Here is an 18,158-nt window from a genome sequence, read left to right as displayed (position 1 = left end):
AACAAGTCTAAGTCCTTTATGGATCTGGGGAGAATATGAGTTATTGAATAAGGATTTCTGGAAATATTTATAGTTTATGCTTTTAGAGCTAGAAGACATCGGAGGACTATTACTGTGTTATTTAAATGTGACTTCTTTACAGTGAAAAGGGCATATTTACTAAGTTTGTCTTTGGAAATGTTTTTTGTTACATTAGCTTACAATGGGGATTTTCTGAGGAGAAGATTTGATTATTAGAAAAGGGGAGAAACACTACATTTTCTTGAACAAATAGAAAGAGGAGTATAGATTCTGTTGTGAATTAACTGTCTATTAAGAGGTACACTGACATACCAACAAACACTGTAAAAGGTGCAAACTGTAGGATAACCATGTCCTTGTCTTCACAAAAATTAAACACTCTTAATATTCTCTTAATTTGTAACAGTCATAAATGATCTTTTATTTATATGTTAATTTTATGACACAAGAGAGGAAAGATTCAAAAACTGGGTATGTTTAAAATGACTGAGGGGGGACCCAATAACAGTTTTAAAATATATATGGGCTGTTATAAAGGGGACAGTGATCAATTGTTCTTCGTGTCTCCTGATGGTAGGACAAGTAGCAATGGGCTTACTGTGCAGCAAGGGAGTTTTAGGTTAGATATTAGGAAAACCTAAGTATAAGAATAGTTAAGCATGAAACAGGATTCAAAGGGAGGGTTGTGGAATCCCCATCATTGGAGGTTTTTAAGAAAAGGTTAGACAAACACATGCCAGGAATGGCCTAGGTATATTTGGTCCTAGCTCAGCACACCAAACTGGACTAGATGACCTCACAAGGTCCCTTCTAGACCTACATTTTTATGATTCTACAAACAAGGAGAAGAATAAATGAAAGGTTTTGCTCTTCCAGAATAAAATGGGGAACCCATTCATCAGGTCTGTGAAAGATGTTGTGACTGGAGAAAAGACGGTTACTCACCGTTGTAACTGTTGTTCTTCGAGATGTGTTGCTCATATCCATTCCAATTAGGTGTGTGCGCGCCGCGTGCACGATCGTCGGAGAATTTTTACCCTAGCAACACCCGGTGGGTCGGCTGTGGAGCCCCCTGGAGTGGCGCCTTCATGGCGCTGGATATATACCCCAGCCGACCCAGCGCCCCCTCAGTTCCTTCTTGCCGGCTACTCCGACAGTGGGGAAGGGGGGCGGGTTTGGAATGGATATGAGCAACACATCTCGAAGAACAACAGTTACAACGGTGAGTAACCGTCTTTTCTTCTTCGAGTGCTTGCTCATATCGATTCCAATTAAGTGACTCCCAAGCCTTACCTAGGTGGTGGGGTCGGAGTGAGAGATTGCTGTGTGCAAAACTGCTGACCCGAATGCAGCATCGTCTCTGGATTGCTGCACCAGCGCATAGTGAGCGGCGAATGTGTGGACTGACGACCAAACTGCAGCTCTACAAATGTCCTGGATCGGGACTTGAGCCAGGAAGGCAGTCGAGGAGGCCTGGGCCCTCGTGGAGTGAGCGGTGAGGCGTGGCGTCGGGACCCCGGCCAGGTCGTAGCAAGCACGAATACAGGACGTGATCCAAGAGGACAGGCACTGTGAGGAGATCGGTGAGCCTTTCATCCGGTCGGCGACTGCAACGAAGAGTTGTGTGGTCTTTCTAAACGGCTTTGTACGGTCAATATAGAAAGCCAGGGCCCTGTGTACGTCCAAAGAATGCAAACGCTGGTCTTGGCGAGTAGCGTGCGGCTTAGGATGGAAGACCGGGAGAAATATATCCTGGTTCACGTGGAAAGGTGAGACCACCTTGGGAAGAAAGGCAGGGTGGGGGCGAAGCTGCACCTTGTCCTTATGAAACACCGTGTATGGGGGCTCGGACGTAAGCGCTCTGAGTTCAGAAACGCGCCATGCTGAGGTGATGGCTACAAGGAAGGCTGTCTTCCAGGATAGGTACAGGAGTGAACAGGTAGCCAATGGTTCAAACGGAGGCCCTGTGAGCTTGGAAAGGACCAGGTTGAGGTCCCACGTCGGAACGGGCTGGCGTTGCTGTGGGTACAGCCGGTCCAAACCCTTGAGGAATCTAACGACCATCGGGTTAGAGAAGACCGAGGAAGCGAGCTCTCCTGGGTGGAACGCCGAAATAGCGGCGAGGTGAACTCTGATTGAAGATATCGCCAAGCCCTGCTGTTTTAGGGATAGGAGATATTCAAGTATGAGAGGAATAGGCGCCTGCAAGGGGGACGTAGCTCGTTGCTCACACCAACAGGAGAACCGTTTCCACTTGGCTAAGTAAGTGGTCCGTGTAGAGGGCTTTCTACTTCCCAGCAGAATCTGTTGGACTGGCTGGGAGCATTGCTGCTCTGTTCGATTCTGCCATGGAGCATCCACGCTGTGAGGTGGAGCGATTGCAGGTCGGGGTGACACAGTCGGCCGTGGTCCTGAGAGATGAGGTCGGGGCACAGGGGAAGTGTGATCGGTGCTTGAACCGAGAGCTCCAACAGTGTGGTGTACCAGTGCTGCCTTGGCCAAGCTGGAGCGACTAGAATCACCCGTGCCTGGTCTCTGCGTAACTTGAGTAATACCCTGTGGACCAGTGGAAATGGAGGAAAGGCGTAGAACAGGCGATCCTTCCACGATAGAAGGAAGGCGTCCGACAGAGAGCCTCGAGCTCACCCTTGCAGGGAGCAGAATGTCTGGCACTTCCTGTTGGCTCGAGACGCAAACAGGTCGACCTGGGGAAATCCCCACCTCTGGAAGATGGAATAGATGATGTCGGGGCAAATTGACCACTCGTGCGTCTGGAAGGACCTGCTGAGACGGTCCGCCAGCGTATTCTGGACTCCAGGGAGGAACGATGCCGTGGGGTGTATCGAGTGGGCGATGCAGAAGTCCCACAGGCGAATGGCCTCTTGGCATAGGAGCGATGAGTGGGCTCCGCCTTGCTTGTTGATGTAAAACATGGCCGTGGTGTTGTCGGTGAGAACCAACACGCACCGGCCCTGTAGGAGGTTGCGGAATGCCTGGCAGGCTAGGCGCACTGCCATCAGCTCTCGGACGTTGATGTGCAGGGCTAGTTGGGACGCGGTCCACAGGCCCTGGGTATGGTGTTCCCCGAGGTGAGCGCCCCATCCTAGAGATGAAGCGTCCGTGACCAGGTGGAGGGAGGGTTGTGGGGCGTGAAACGGCACTCCTGCACAGACTGTCGTGCGATCCAACCACCAGGTGAGGGAGGTCAAGACCGAACCCGGAACCGTGACCACCATGTTCAGGTTGTCTCGGTGAGGACGGTACACCGATGATACCCAAGCCTGTAGTGGGCGAAGCCGAAGTCTGGCATGCCTGGTTACGTAAGTGCACGAGGCCATGTGACTCAACAGGGCGAGGCATGTCCTTATCGTGGTAATCGGAAATGCCCTGAGTCCTTGAACGACGCTTGTGATGGTATGAAAGCGGTTGTCTGGTAGAATAGCTCGGGCACATGTGGAGTCTAGGATTGCTCCGATAAATTCTATCCTCTGGGTTGGCACTAGAGTGGACTTCTTTCTGTTGAGCAGGATGCCCAGCTCGTGGAAAGTTTGTATCACTATGTGAACATGACCTTGAACTTGGTCTCTGGTGCGGCCGCGTACCAGCCAGTCGTCTAAATACGGGAACACCTGTATCCCTTGTCGACGGAGGTATGCCGCGACGACCGCCACACACTTTGTGAACACCCTGGGAGCCGAGGACAAGCCGAAGGGAAGGACTGCAAATTGGTAGTGCACCTTGTTTACTACAAATCGCAGGAAGCGCCTGTGAGGTGGATAGATCGCTATGTGGAAATATGCGTCCTTCATGTCGAGGGCGGCGAACCAATCTCCAGGATCCAGGGAAGGGATAATGGTCCCCAATGATACCATGCGGAACTTCAACTTTACTATGAATTTGTTGAGTCCGCGCAAGTCTAAGATGGGTCGCAGACCCCCTTTTGACTTGGGGATCAGGAAGTAGCGGGAATAAAACCCCCTGCCCCTTAACTCTAGCGGAACCTCCTCTATGGCCCCCATAGAGAGGAGTCCAAAAACCTCCTGTGTAAGGAGTTGCTCGTGAGAAGGGTCCCTGAAGAGGGACGGGGAGGGGGAATGGGAGGGGGGGAACGAGGAAAATTGGAGAACGTATCCCCTCTCCACCGTGCGAAGGACCCAGCGGTCCGAGGTTATAAGGGACCAAGCACGGTGGAAATGGGAGAGGCGATCCCGAAAGGAGGGAGTTGGATCCTGGATATTGGTTGAGGTGCCGTCCTCGACCGCACCTTCAAAAGTTCTGCCTAGGGCCTGAAGGTGGCCTAGGCGGCCCTTGGTTTTGGGCCGGTTGAGGGCCGGTCGACCTTCGCCTGCCACCTCGACCCCGCCTTCTGGCAAAGTCCTGTCTCGGACGAGGCGGGGGAGGGTAGAACCTTTGAGGCTGGGGCCTAAAGGGTCTGCGCTGAGGCCCTGGGACATGCATCCCCAGGGAGCGCATGATTGTCCTTGAGTCCTTAAGGCTCTGCAGCCGAGAGTCCGTCTTCTCGGAGAACAGGCCCTGGCCCTCAAAGGGTAAGTCCTGCAGCGTCTGCTGAAGTTCAGGCGGCAAGCCTGAGACCTGGAGCCAGGAGATTCGCCGCATGGCTATACCTGAGGCCAGTGTTCTAGCGGCTGAGTCCGCAATGTCTAAAGAGGCCTGTAAGGAGGTACGTGCCACCTTCTTACCTTCCTCTACTAAGGCCCCAAACTCTTCCCTGGAGTCTTGGGGAACCAGTTCTTTAAATTTCCCCATAGAGTTCCAGGAATTAAAGTTATAGCGGCTCAAGAGCGCCTGCTGGTTGGCCGCTCTAAGTTGTAGCCCTCCCGCCGAATACACCTTGCGCCCAAACAAATCGAAGCGCTTAGCGTCCTTCGATTTGGGCGCTGCAGCCTGCTGGCCGTGGCGTTCCCGTGCGTTCACAGAGGACACCACTAGTGAGCACGGTTGGGGGTGGGTATAGAGGTACTCGTAGTCCTTTGAAGGGACAAAGTACTTTCTTTCCACGCCTCTGGCTGTGGGCGGGATAGAGGCAGGGGTTTGCCATATCGAAGTGGCATTCGCCTCAATTGTCCGTATGAGAGGTAGTGCCACTCTAGATGGGGCATCAGCGGAGAGGATGCTCACCACCGGGTCCTGTACCTCTACGATCTCCTCTGCCCGGAGATCCATATTACGCGCCAGCCGGCGCAATAGGTCCTGGTGGGCCCGAAGATCTATAGGGGGCGGACCCGTGGCGGTTGTGCCTGCCACCCCCTCATCTGGGGAAGATGAGGAGGATGCCTCCGGTGGCAAGGGGTCTAATGCCGGGTCCTGCTCCGGGGGTCCCTGAAGCGGAGCATCGCCTGCCTCTGGGTCCAGGGCCTCAGTTGGTGTGGGCACAGGGGCCTCCATGCCTCCTGGGGGAGGGCGGGAGATGGTGGCCTCCGGGGCCCTGGGCTCGGAACGTGCCAAGCGAGAGGCTGATGGTGGTGGAGCCCCCTGAGCCTGATGGTAGGCCCACGGAGTCCAAAAGGACCAGTGCGCAGGTCCCTGCACAGGGTCCTCGACCGCGTCCTGCCAAGGGCCCAAGTCAGACGTAGCCGCCTGCCCCTGAGGAGGGTACGCCGATCTGGAGGCCCGCTCCGAGGAACGAGATGGCGATCTCGAGGGCCAAGGCGGTGCCGAGCGCGTCGAAACCGACTCCGGATGGTGCGGTGCCGATCGGTGCCGGTCGTAGGGGGATCGGTCCCTGCGTGGTGCCGGTGAGCGGTACCGGGATCGGGAACGGTGCTGGTAGCCCCGCCGGTGCCGAGATCCGGACCTTGAGCGGGACGACGACTGCGACGAGAGGTGGTACCGGGAGCGGCCCCTCGAAGTCGAACGACGCTCGTACTGGTGCCGAGAACTACGTCTTGAGTCCGATCGGTACCGATGATCGTGACGGTGCCGAGACGTAGACCGGTGCCGTGAAGAGGATCTTGGCCGCGAGTACGACCGGTGCCGAGGGGATAGTCGGCGCCGGGACTGCGAGCGGCGTCGGGACCTGCTCCGAGACCTGGAGCGGTGCCGTGAGTCCACGTCCTGAGACGGCGGGCGTATCAGGGCAGGCTTGCCCCTGGATTGCACCGCGCGAGGAGCCGACGGTGCCAGTGGTTGGGACGGCGCCGGCTCCGTGAGAGCAATAAGGTCTCTCGCCGTCGCGAAGGTCTCTGGAGTGGACAGGAGACAAGGCTCAAGCGCCGACCGAGGTGGAGATCCAGTCCGCACCGGACTCAACGGCCTCGGTGCCGGAGTCGACGGTGTAGCAGGCACTTGTTTCTGGCGCTCTAAAGGTGGACGCGGCTCTACCCCCGGCACCGGGGGAGCCGGCGTCTTAGGGACAGCAGTCTCCTGCGCCTTGCGGGCTTTCTTGTGGCCCGGAGATATGGACCCGTGCCGAGTCCCTTGAGGGTGCGGTGCCGAAGGCGGCCGGTGCCGCGAGGACTTGTCCGAATCAGCGCGCGGTGCAGTACCCGTGGGGGCCGCCGGGGCGCTGCGCACCGAGGCGCTTGGCGCCGGGGCTGGGCGCGCCGAGGGAGGATCCGGGCTAAGTGCCGCCTCCATTAGGAGCTGCCGAAGTCTAAAGTCCCGCTCCTTTCTAGTTCTTGGCTTGAAGGCCTTACAGATATGGCACTTATCTGCCTGATGGGATTCTCCGAGGCACTTCAAACAGGAGTTGTGCGGGTCACTCGTCGGCATAGGCTTAGCGCAGGACGCGCACGGCTTAAAGCCAGGAGCCTTGGGCATGAGCCCGGCTATGCGCCGGGGGGAAAAGGGGGGAGAACAACCCCCTTAACCCCCGCTAACTATTTATAACTATTAAAAACTAAAATGAATAACTATCTAACTCTATACAACAACTATAACTACAACTATCTACAGCGAAAACAGGATAAGCTAGGGAGAGTGGAGAACAGCTATGCCGCGCTCCACAGTTCCAACGACCGTCAGGGGCGGTAAGAAGGAACTGAGGGGGCGCTGGGTCGGCTGGGGTATATATCCAGCGCCATGAAGGCGCCACTCCAGGGGGCTCCACAGCCGACCCACCGGGTGTTGCTAGGGTAAAAATTCTCCGACGATCGTGCACGCGGCGCGCACACACCTAATTGGAATCGATATGAGCAAGCACTCGAAGAAGAATCCTAAGGTTCAATGAAAACTAAGTGGGTGAGGGAATGACTGAAGGGGGTGGAAGTCAGAGAATTTAAGGTAGAAATTTAGAGAAGGGATTGAAAAAACAAGTACGTCCAGCTCTATCAAACTTTATTTAAGGCTCGTTGTTCACTCTCTCAGCCGGACTGATGTCAATGAGCCTGCTATGAGAAAATTAAGATCCCAAGCAAGACTTAGTCTGTGCTGAAAGAGTAAGGTAAGAGATTTTTCATTAAACATTTAACCCGGGGTTAAGCACACAGATTTTCCTACCAGCCAGCTCATGGCTAGAGGCAATTGGCTGCTCCCAATTTACACTAAGACCCAGCTAAACAAGATGGAGCAGATAGTCCAGAACAGTAGACACTTAACATGACACTGGATTGAGAACCTATGTAATTTTCTTTAAATAGAAGACCAACCAGAGCAGCATCCTCTTCTTTTCTTGTTTTAGTAATCATCTATTCCATTTTCCCTACCTATTCCTGTTGCTTCTTGTCCACTCCATCCTTCAGCTTACAAGCAACCTTGCCCATTCTGTTTTAGTTCTTTGTGTCATCTACTCAGACTTCACAGTGATTCTTACTAAAGTCCTTTAAGTTTCATTTTGAAGCCCAGGCACATAACACAAAAACATGAGCTACTGACTGAAAAGTCCCAGGTCTGCCACTGATTTGGCATGACTTTGGGCAAGTTGTTTCTCTTCTCTGTGCCTCTATTTCCCCTTATACCTTTTGTCGGTCTTGTCTTAATAGACTAAATTCTTTAGGGCAAGGACCGTCTCTTATATTGTGTTCGTACAGTGCTTAGTCTAATGGGGCCTTGATCTCAGTTGGGGCCTCTAGAAACCACTGTAATACAAATAACAAAATATGGCAGCGTAATTTGCAAATAGACATTTTACCTTAAGAAAGTGCCTTGTTGCTAGAAATAGTGATGAGTCTGTTTCCTGTGCTTTTGCACACTGTTCTGCTAATGGTGTTAAAGCTTCCAGACAGAGTTGGCAAACCTCAGAACTCATCCTGATAATCGAAGTGTCAAAGAAAAAGCATCAAAGAATAAGTCAGATTTTCTTTTTAAGTTGTGGTAAATTTCTAAACAGCATCATTAGAAAATGTTTTAATGAGTACATGTCCCAGGACTATTTATTTTTACTAGAGTGCTTTAACAAAAAGATAGGAATCTATTGCATCTTTGTTGTCCTCTTTTATTGGCTTTTACACTGTAAAATAATTCTGTCATCTGTGACCTGACATTTTCAGAAACAGTCCCTTATGGCCAAGCTTCTCATCTGTTTTTGACACCTGCTGTAGGTTAGTGAAAATGGTACTCCCTATTATAAAGGGAGAGCCCACTGGCAATATGACAGGAAATACTCTGGAGCCAGCCCAGTAGTACAGCAGTAGTATTTTGCATTACCAGCTGAGAAACTAATTCAGGAATAGCTTTGGGATACCACCTGAAGGCTTATGAAATCAGATTCTCTGTGAGATGAAATAGTAGGGAGGAGGCAATAGAAGTTGCCAGCAAGAACACACACACATTAAACCACTTAAATGCTACATTAAAGAAATGTTATGGGTCTAATTAAATTCAGTTAAGGCTAGAAACTCAGCTGACATTCCAATAACTCCAATAATAATAAAACAGAATGCAAGGGCAAAATTGAGAGAGGAAAACAACTATAACACTACTATTATATAAGCAGAGCTAAACAGAAGGGAAAAATAGAAAAAAGTAAAGAAAGTTAAAATTTCTAAATTTCTTCACACACACACACACACACACACACACACACACACACACACACACACACACACACACACACACACACACACACACTTTTAAGTTGGACACCCATTCATTGTAAAGGATACGATGACATCCCTAACTCCAATGAGTACATTAGGCTCTTAAAAAGGTCTTCTGGAAGCTGAGGAATTTTCTCAGGAAATATCTCACAGATGAAGGTGATTAATTTGTAGTACTGATTACACAGAGATGGAAACTGTCAAAAGAAATATATTGGGAATTTTAGATTCAAACAGTTCTGTTTTAATACTGCTCCTAAATTTCTGTGGAACAAAGAGACAGGACTGAGACTGATACACTCTGCTGAAAAGAAAGGTAATTATTAGCAGATACAAACTTCAATGTTCGGTCCTCAGCATATTGCCATTCCATTCATTTGATTTTTCTGGTCATATACAAGAGCTATGCATATGACATGAAAGCCTTAAAAAGCATCCCCCTGCCCCCCCCCCCGAAAAAATCAGCATTATCCTAGTAAAGAAATATAAAAGTAACGATCAATCACAAATGCAAAATATATAATATTATGTGTTTTTCAAAATGTGAATAGTTTTAATAATTGTCAAATATGGATAAGAGCAAAGTAAAAAAAAATCAAACTTTCACGAGGCAAATGACAAAAGAAAAGCCACAGGAGAAGGGACCCACGACGGGAGAGAAAGCTGACAAGTGAATGAACAGCAATGCAGACACTTTTTAGATCATAATGCATTGCCCAAGAAAGTGCATGAAACCACACAGTAGGCAATTATGGAATAACCTGCCTATAGAGCAAGTTTCTTCCTATCCCCCATCAATTAGTTGTTGATTTATGCCATGCAGCATGAAGATTTAGATCCTTTTTTATCCTATCTAATGTTACAGTAAATATTCTCATTCTCCATATAAATGTCTAATCCTTTTTTGAATTCTATGATAAAATCTCAACTCAATTCAAAATAAGAAGACTTGTGGCAGGACTGACTTTTTAAAAAAGGACAAACTTTGTCTAGGTCCTCCATATATAACTCTCTTCTTAGGCTCTCAGGGGCCAGAGAAAAATTCCTTGCATATACAGTAAAATAAACCCTAGAAAATGCATTGTATTTAGCTGCCAGGCTACATAAACCGCTCTAACAACTTCAAAGTTTAGAAACCATCTAAAAGCTTATATATCTTTATAAGAAGTTTCCACATTTATTATGTGCGCGCACGTATATACCGTACATATATGTTAAAATATACTTACTTTCAGCAGATCCTGTGACATTAATGGCAGAACTAGATTAACCCCATATAAGACTACATCTGCTGCTGACACCGATCTATTTGCAGCTTGTCCTGGCTCATGTCCTCTAAATACTTCATCTATAGAAAACATATAAACCTTTACTGTTAACATACTAAATGTAAAAGGAGAGATCAGACATACTCAAGTGTCTCATTTTTATGCAAGAGGCCAGATTTATAAATTAATAATAAATATATAATAATAATTAATATAAGTACCTGGATAGATAGATACAATTTCCTTTTGTTCTGTGCCTTCTGCACAGAACTTTCTAGGACTTGGTAAAGCTTGAACATTGGGTTTACATTTTTTAGCTTATCTAAAAAACTGTTCAATATAGTTAAATTATATCTGGCATATCAGGTTTTCAACTGATTCAATTTTAAATAGCAGAGATCATGAAGAAAAAAAAAGACTGGGATATACAAGAGAAAACTTAACTAAACCATAACTACATACCACAGCGCCTGCTGTGCGAATTGCTGAGCATCTACACATCCCCCTGAAGTGCTGCAGAATCAGGGTATAGTTTAAAACAGAGACATTTCAGAATCAAGCTCTTCTATCACATGCTGAAATGTCTCTGTTTTAAACTATATCCTAATTCTGATTTAAATTGACCTTGTTTTTGATAACTACCATTGCTTTATTTCCAGATTAGTAGCTTAGGGTTCAGATTTCAAGTTGTTCAGTATACAAACAATGCAACAAGAACAATGGCCCATGAATTATATGCATTCTTCCCTCAGCTACCAGAGTCTGAATATTAAATGCTATCTCAGAATGTGGAAACTAGACTCTCTAATCTCCACTCTTATATTACTTGGATAATTAGTTCTCTCTCTCTCCACAATATTTTTGCTAGTTTTTTTAAAAAAAAATCAATGTAAGATAATGCCTCAAAAGAAAATTAGCTTATTTTGCAGCCCATCATTTTTGCTCAAAACCACCCAGAGTAGTTCACCAATACTTGAAGCTTTTCATCTCCAATTCCTTTATACCTGTATCACTGAAATCTATAAATTCTTTTGACAGAAGGTTAGTAAGAAGCTCCATAATAAGAAGAAGATCCTGGTATTGGTCCTCTTCTGCTGTAACATCTATTCGCTGCCGACCTAAATTATTCTTGGAATATACTTGAAGTAGAGTCAGGCAGGCCTCATACAAATTCATGGCTTTGGACTGCAACAAAGAAACAAATCGGGAAGTTAAATAAGTTACATACTATATATACACTAGCATATTTAATATTGACTTTTTAGTGCTGCTTTTGATGCTGCTTGGCTGACAATACACCAGTGATTTTGATTTCTTTTCTATGATCTGTTACTATTTAATGTAATAGCTACACATAAAAGTGTTAAGGAAATAGATATTCCTTACATAACGTAACTAGCTAGCCCATTTACTCATGTACCAGTGACTACAATACTTTAGTAATATAACCATACTTTTGGTAGGTTACCCCAAACTTAAAAAGAAAATTTTAAATCAGGAGTCTATATATAAAATGGTTTTGGACAGGCTGACATTTCTTGCCAAACTCATGAAATTGTTCAGAATTGCAGATTCAGAATCTCTAGGGTCTTGTTCACACTAGCACATTTTGTAGCTTTAATCCACCATTATGGCAGATCCAATGGTGGTAGCTAGGGTTTGTCTGGATTAGGGAAATTTGCATAGGTATAACTACACCAGTGCAAAGTCCTAACGTAGGTACACTGCACTGGTAACTTACTAAGGTAAATCACACCAGTGAAAGCCCTGTTTAGCACCAATGCGGTGTCTCTACATTAAGAGTTTGCACCAGAAGTTACACCAGTGGCAAGTTGCCCTAGACAAACCTTCAGAGAAAGTTAAACATGGTAAAAACACCCTGAGCTGGACTAATGATGAATTATAGGTAAATTTGTTAATGTATGCATAATCTAGCTGTACTTTTGGGTTACCTTTTCAGAGACAATATATGCACTCTCACTTATAGACAAGGAAAGATTATTTAGTACATCCAAAAGTTTTCTGAATGATATAAGAGGCAGAACTGTGGGATGCTCTCTCTTTTTCCAGTCTCCAGTCAGTGTGCTTGGGTTTTACTATAGCAGAAACCTGTAAATGGATTTGCTTGTTTTATCAAATCTGTTTTCCTTTAAAGAGGTCTATTTCCTTTTAATAACATATCTGTTTCAGTGAATTATGCTCTTTAATGGATTATATAAAAAATAAGTTAGCAGATGCATGATTTTAAAAGATCAATGAAACTTTTGATGTCTACGTTTTAAATACGTTCACTCCTTTAACAGGCATACATTTAAGAGGGCTCAGCTCTACAATATTTCTTCCTATTCAGCATTTAAAATCATTGTGGTTTACTTGATTTAGAGACTAGGATCTTATTTTGCATGTGCGTGCATGCACACACACACACACACACACACACACACTCTCTCTCTCTCTCTTTTTGGTCGCATTTACCTCTCCGAGATAGCATATTTGTTTATGTGCAACTTCAACAAAAACTTCTATTATGAGGTTAACAGTCTCTGGTGTGTTTTTGTACACCTCCATTAATCCAATGCAATTGGTAAGGAAGTCCATCAGAAAGTTAAAGAGTATTGCTACATTATCTATCTGGGTAGCCTCAGCAATGCCACAAAGTGCTTCTAGTGTGGCAGTGATTTCTTGTTTCACCTCCTCCTCTTGACAGATCTGTTGAAAGTTTTCTTGATTTATCACATTCAAGAATCGCTGCTGAAGTGGCTGAAGAACCTACAGAATCAAACATTAGACAGCCATTTCTGATAAATGTATTCTTCCAGTTTAATACATGTAGTACTCAGGGCCGGCTCCAGGCACCAGCTGAGCAAGCTGGTGCTTGGGGCGGCAGATTGTTCGAGGCGGCATTCTGCCCAATCCTAGGGCGGCACGGCCGCTTTTTTTGTTGTTGTTGTTGTTCTGCTCCGGCCGCCCTGTAGGGGGCGGCGGCGTGGAGAACCAGAGTGCCCTGCAGGGCAGTCCTCTTCCTTCCCTCCCCGCCGACTGGAGCGGAGCCCTCGCAGCAGGCGGCAGCGCAGCAGGAGGGGCCGCATGGCAGCGCCCCTGCTGTAGCCCTGGCCGCCCCCTTCTCTCTCTCTCCCGCCCGCTCCCTCCCCCTCCCTCCCCCCAGCCGGTCCCCCTGCACCTGTGCTCCGGCCACGCCGCAGGGTTTTTTTTTTTTTTTTTTTTTTGCTTGGGGCGGCCAAAAAGCCAGAGCCGGCCCTGGTAGTACTCACAGTTTCCTATCAATTCATTAAAAAGTCAAGTCTTTATGGCACACAACCCTTCCCACTCTCCCCACCTACAAAGCACTGGGATAATTCACCATTGTTATTCCAGTTTTACACTGGTGCAATTCCATTGATTTCAATGGAATTAAAACTGGCATAAAATTGGGGTAACACAGTGATTAATCAGGCCCATTAAGTGAATTTTAACTTAATCTTGCCATGCACCATCTCCGTTAGGGGTCTGTTTCAGCATTATCTCTTGCCAACTTATTTTCTGCCCACTTATGGTGTTTAAATTCCTCTCTACTGTGCCTTTTTCTGTCCTCTCTGGTATATGAATCTCCTCCAAATTTTGTATCATCTGAAAGTTTCTTTTCTATTCTAGCTAATTAATAAAACTGTTAAATAAGATCAGTCTTAATAATTATCTTTGTGGTACCACATAACATACTGCCATCTGTCATTATTATTTTTAAAAACTATTTATTTAGGAAGTTAACAAGTTTACAAATCCTTGCCATGTAAATACCAGAGCCAGTACAATAATCATTACAACACTGACCTTTTGTTTAGAGAAACATTTTTTAGTCTTCCAACCTATGTTCAATCTGCATGATACTGTTGATAGCTAAGCTAATTTGATCTAATTTTTGAGAGTTTAGTTTTTCCAGACAGTCATACGCTTTACAAAACCCCAATATATAACCAGTTCCTCTATCATGTTCCCTTTCAGTTATTAATTTTGTAATTTATCAAACAAGCAATCAAGTTTTTCACAAGATTTATTCTTTATAAACCTATGGTGCTTATTGCTCATGTTTCAGTTACCTCTAGGGCCAAGATGCTTCATTATTTTCTCTCCATATTCATTTTATTATTTTACAGTAGAACCTCAGAGTTATGAACACTAGCGTTACGAACTGACCAGTCAACCACACACCTCATTTGGAAACAAAAGTACAAAACCAGGCAGCAGCAGCAGCACCACACACACACACACACAGTACACTACAGTACAGTGTTAAACGTAAACTACTAAAAAAAATAAATAAAGGGAAAGCCGCATTTTTCTTCTGCATAGTAAAGTTTCAAAGCTGTATTAAGTCAAATACTCAGTTGTAAACTTTTGAAAGAACCATAATGTTTTGTTCAGAGTTACGAACATTTCAGAGTTATGAACAACCTCCATTCCCGAGGTGTTCGTAACTCTGAGGTTCTACTGTATTGTTGCACTTTGTTAAGCCTGACAAAATACATGGAATCTTACAAGGATCATATAAACTAAAAGGTTACCAGGGAAAGAAGTGAGACTTCCAAGACTTCAGTTTTAAGGAACGCTCTTCTTTCCTTTTTTGATAATCAGTCATTTTAATCTGACCATTTCAGAACTTTTTAAAAACAACATTTATGAAATACGATTATAAAATGACCCTCAATGTAATATTAATTGGTCATGTTTAAATAACTGGTATCTTACATACCCTGTAATTGGTGTCTTATAAATGTCTAGGTAAAATAATAATCACAATGAAATTTTAATATTAAAAAAGCCTTTAAAGACGTTCCGTGTGCAACAGTAGTGTTGAATTCAGTTTCATTGCTTGCTGAAATGAAGGTGACAGAAATTTAAAATTTCTTACCTCTGTCCAGTATTGCTGTTTTGTATCTGTGTCCATATGAGCAAAACCTCCTAAAACTAGAGCTTTCATTAGTGTTCTCTGCACAGAACTGGACAAAAAGTGAAGAGGTGGGCTTCGCCTCGCAAACTGCTTAGCTAAATTCCACCAATTCTCACACTGAATTACTAAATTTGCCCTAAAAATAAAATAAAAATAAAAGTAAAAAAATTGCTTACTCATAGAAAATCCTTTAGAGAAACATACAATCTGACTGCTTCTACCAAGTATTTTTACTAGAAATTTTGTTAAAGTTTTAAAGTATTCATTTAAACTAGGATTTATACCTAGTCTCTATTCTTTGTGACATTCATCTTATTTATGCCTCATTTCTAGATTTCTGTAAAATTTAATTTATAAATCATTTAATTTATGAGTGAAAAAAATGGGAAAGTACTTTGTAGAGTCGCATAATACCCTTTATTTGACATCTTGCATGTATTGAGCTCAAGCGGTTTATTTTGAGTTTTGTTGTTATAACTCTGAGCCTAGAGACTCAAGTTTTAGAGAATTTACAGGAGATTCAGATTAAGCAAAAGAAAATCTGTTTTATCACAGAGTTCTGTTTAACCAAAAGAACACAAACCAGCAAAGTCTTTAGCCACTGTTCCTTCTTGCAGCTTGTCAATCTGTACACATCAAAACAACAACAAACAGGGCATCTCTTGTGTATCTCCAGAGCTCCTCAGCTCGTGTCTGGGCAACAAATTTCTGTCCCTTCTGGTCACAAGAGTAGGCCAGTCCCTTTAAGGGTCTAAACCCAACTAGACTCCATCACACAGAGATTGCCTTTGCTCAAGGAGGCATTTCTAGCGGGACCAGATTAAGACAAACCAGGGCCCTTGCCACCCCCTCACATGGGGTCCCTCCTGCACTGTGGCGCTCTCTCTGATTTGGCCAGCAGTGGCATGGGCCACCAACATAAAAGCAAAGAGTGAATTTTGCTAGGCTGGTTGCCCTGCTCCTCTTTGCATAAACTTGGGCCTTCCTCATTTCTGGGTCACCACTCCCTGCCTTCAGGTGAGCTGGGCCCTCTCCAAAACCAGGGAGGGGTCGGTCTGCATCCACCTCAGAACAGGACTCACTGTTACCACCTCAGCCAACTTATGATGGGGTAGAAGCAGAGAGGCCCCTCTGTGTAGGTAACTATGTTCTATCAATTTTTGGCCCCTGTGTAGGGAACAAATGCCTGCCTAAGCTCATGTGGGGCCAGAAAACCTCCTTCCCTTGTGAGTGGCTGTCTACAAATACAGTGAGGCAATGCGTTAGTTACACTCTGGTAATGTTTTCAAGATTTTCTTTACAAACGAGGGGGCTATAAACTTTTATTTTGTTTATTTATTTATTTTTGGTAAAATAAAGTGGAGATTCTGACCTCATCATGTGATTCCAGGAGCTAGGGCCCCAACATGGCTCTGTAGTGCCTATGTCATAATCCAATGGTTCTCAACTGTCAATACCGCGATTCCATTTTACACAGGGAAAAAAACAAACTTTGGAACCCAGGGACACCGTTCCATGTAGTCAAAGAAATGGAGGGTGGTTGTAATCCCCTTAAAATTCCCCTCTAGGCTCAGAACACATGCTTTAATCCTGGATTCCAGACCTGACTCCAAGACAGGACTCAATCCCCTGCCAACCTTAACTAAAAAGCCCACACCATTATCAAGCTTCCTCTGAGGGAGCGCCACTGTGGTTTGGGAGCAGAAATGAGAGAGGCAGGGTTATGGGAACCCTGTAGAGAGCACTGAACAGTGTCAGCTCCCAGATAACACTAAGGAGTTCAGAACTGACTTTGGCACTTGAATGCTTTTCCTACGTTGAGAAAGGATGGTCTCATGGTTAAGGCAGATGAATGCTGCTGTAAAAGAACTGGATTCTACTCCTTCCTTTGCCAGAGTTCCTATGTAATACTAGGCAAGTCACTTCAACCAAGCCTTTTACAATCACTCACTCATTGTGTGTTTCTCATGCCTGACTTTGAAACCCTGGTGTCTGATTTGCAGAAGTGCTGAGCACTCACAACTGTAACTGAAGTCAATGGGAGCTCTGCTTTGAGCGTAATTATGAAGTGCTGTGTAATGCTGAGTATTCTAAAAAATCAAGGCCGAAGAACCTCAAATTTAGCACCCAAAGTTTAGTATATACTTTTAACCTTACTCTCCCTGTGCCTCAGTTCCCCAACTATAAAATGGGAATAATACCCCTTAATTTTAGAGAGGTATTGTGAAAATAAATTCACTAATATTTGTGAAGCACTTCACATACTATAATGATGAGCACCACAGAAAAGCCAATGAGGAAGTTAATAATTTCTGTCTTCAGAGCAGAGTTTGAACAGTGTGTAGTAATAAGCGATAGGGCCACACACCGAACATCAAGCAGAAAACAAAATACTGAATAGTAGTTTGTTAAGTGAGCACTGTCCATTTTGTGCACTGAATGAGGCAAGGATTCTGTGTGAAAAAAATCACGTAATTAAATAATGCACCATAATGCATACGCACAAAGGGGGTGGATTACAGTTGCACATGCAACTTTAATTCTGGCATTTTTAAATGTGCGTGCTTGACTTAGCAACCGTAATAGTGTTCTTTTAACACAGTACATATGTATTACACACAAAAAACTATTTTGTGTCAGTCTACAAAAGGATAAAACTTTCAAGAATTTCCTGCTTTACAGCTTCTAGCTCCAAGCAAACCTTTGAAATTTATCACTTTCTCCAAATTCTACATGCTTTTAGATGTTTAAAATTACACCATTTTAATATTCTTTTACAACATAACTATGTTGGCATTTGATTTTTCAACCCTAAACAGTTAATTCTTCAAAAGTAAATAGCAATGTAGAAATCCTCATTATGGGATTGGGAGGGTGGGGGGAAAGGCAGAGTTAATTCTTCCTAACCACCTGGTGGTTGAGAGGCAT

At 45.1% G+C, this 18,158-nt stretch overlaps 1 protein-coding gene across 2 annotated transcripts in view; it reads right to left on the bottom strand.

Annotated features, from left to right (window-relative positions):
* XPO4 (exportin 4) overlaps positions 1-18,158 on the bottom strand; it is a 147,576-nt gene that overhangs the window by 12,829 nt on the left and 116,589 nt on the right. Inside the window, exons 16-21 of one of the 2 annotated variants that reach the window (XM_065415784.1) lie at positions 15,192-15,366; positions 12,761-13,054; positions 11,290-11,470; positions 10,247-10,365; positions 9,084-9,214; positions 8,111-8,228 (exon numbers count right to left, since the gene is read on the bottom strand). In XM_065415784.1, the coding sequence (XP_065271856.1) occupies positions 8,111-8,228; positions 9,084-9,214; positions 10,247-10,365; positions 11,290-11,470; positions 12,761-13,054; positions 15,192-15,366 (1,018 nt within the window). The remainder of the gene's footprint in view (positions 1-8,110; positions 8,229-9,083; positions 9,215-10,246; positions 10,366-11,289; positions 11,471-12,760; positions 13,055-15,191; positions 15,367-18,158) is intronic. The other variant, XM_065415791.1, reaches the window with a different exon arrangement.

The sequence above is a fragment of the Emys orbicularis genome, chromosome 1 (assembly GCF_028017835.1).
Source record: "Emys orbicularis isolate rEmyOrb1 chromosome 1, rEmyOrb1.hap1, whole genome shotgun sequence".
In the NCBI taxonomy this organism is placed as follows: domain Eukaryota; kingdom Metazoa; phylum Chordata; order Testudines; family Emydidae; genus Emys; species Emys orbicularis.
The sequence above is the reverse complement of the archived record's forward strand: the minus strand, read 5'-3'. Positions and strand labels throughout refer to the sequence as shown.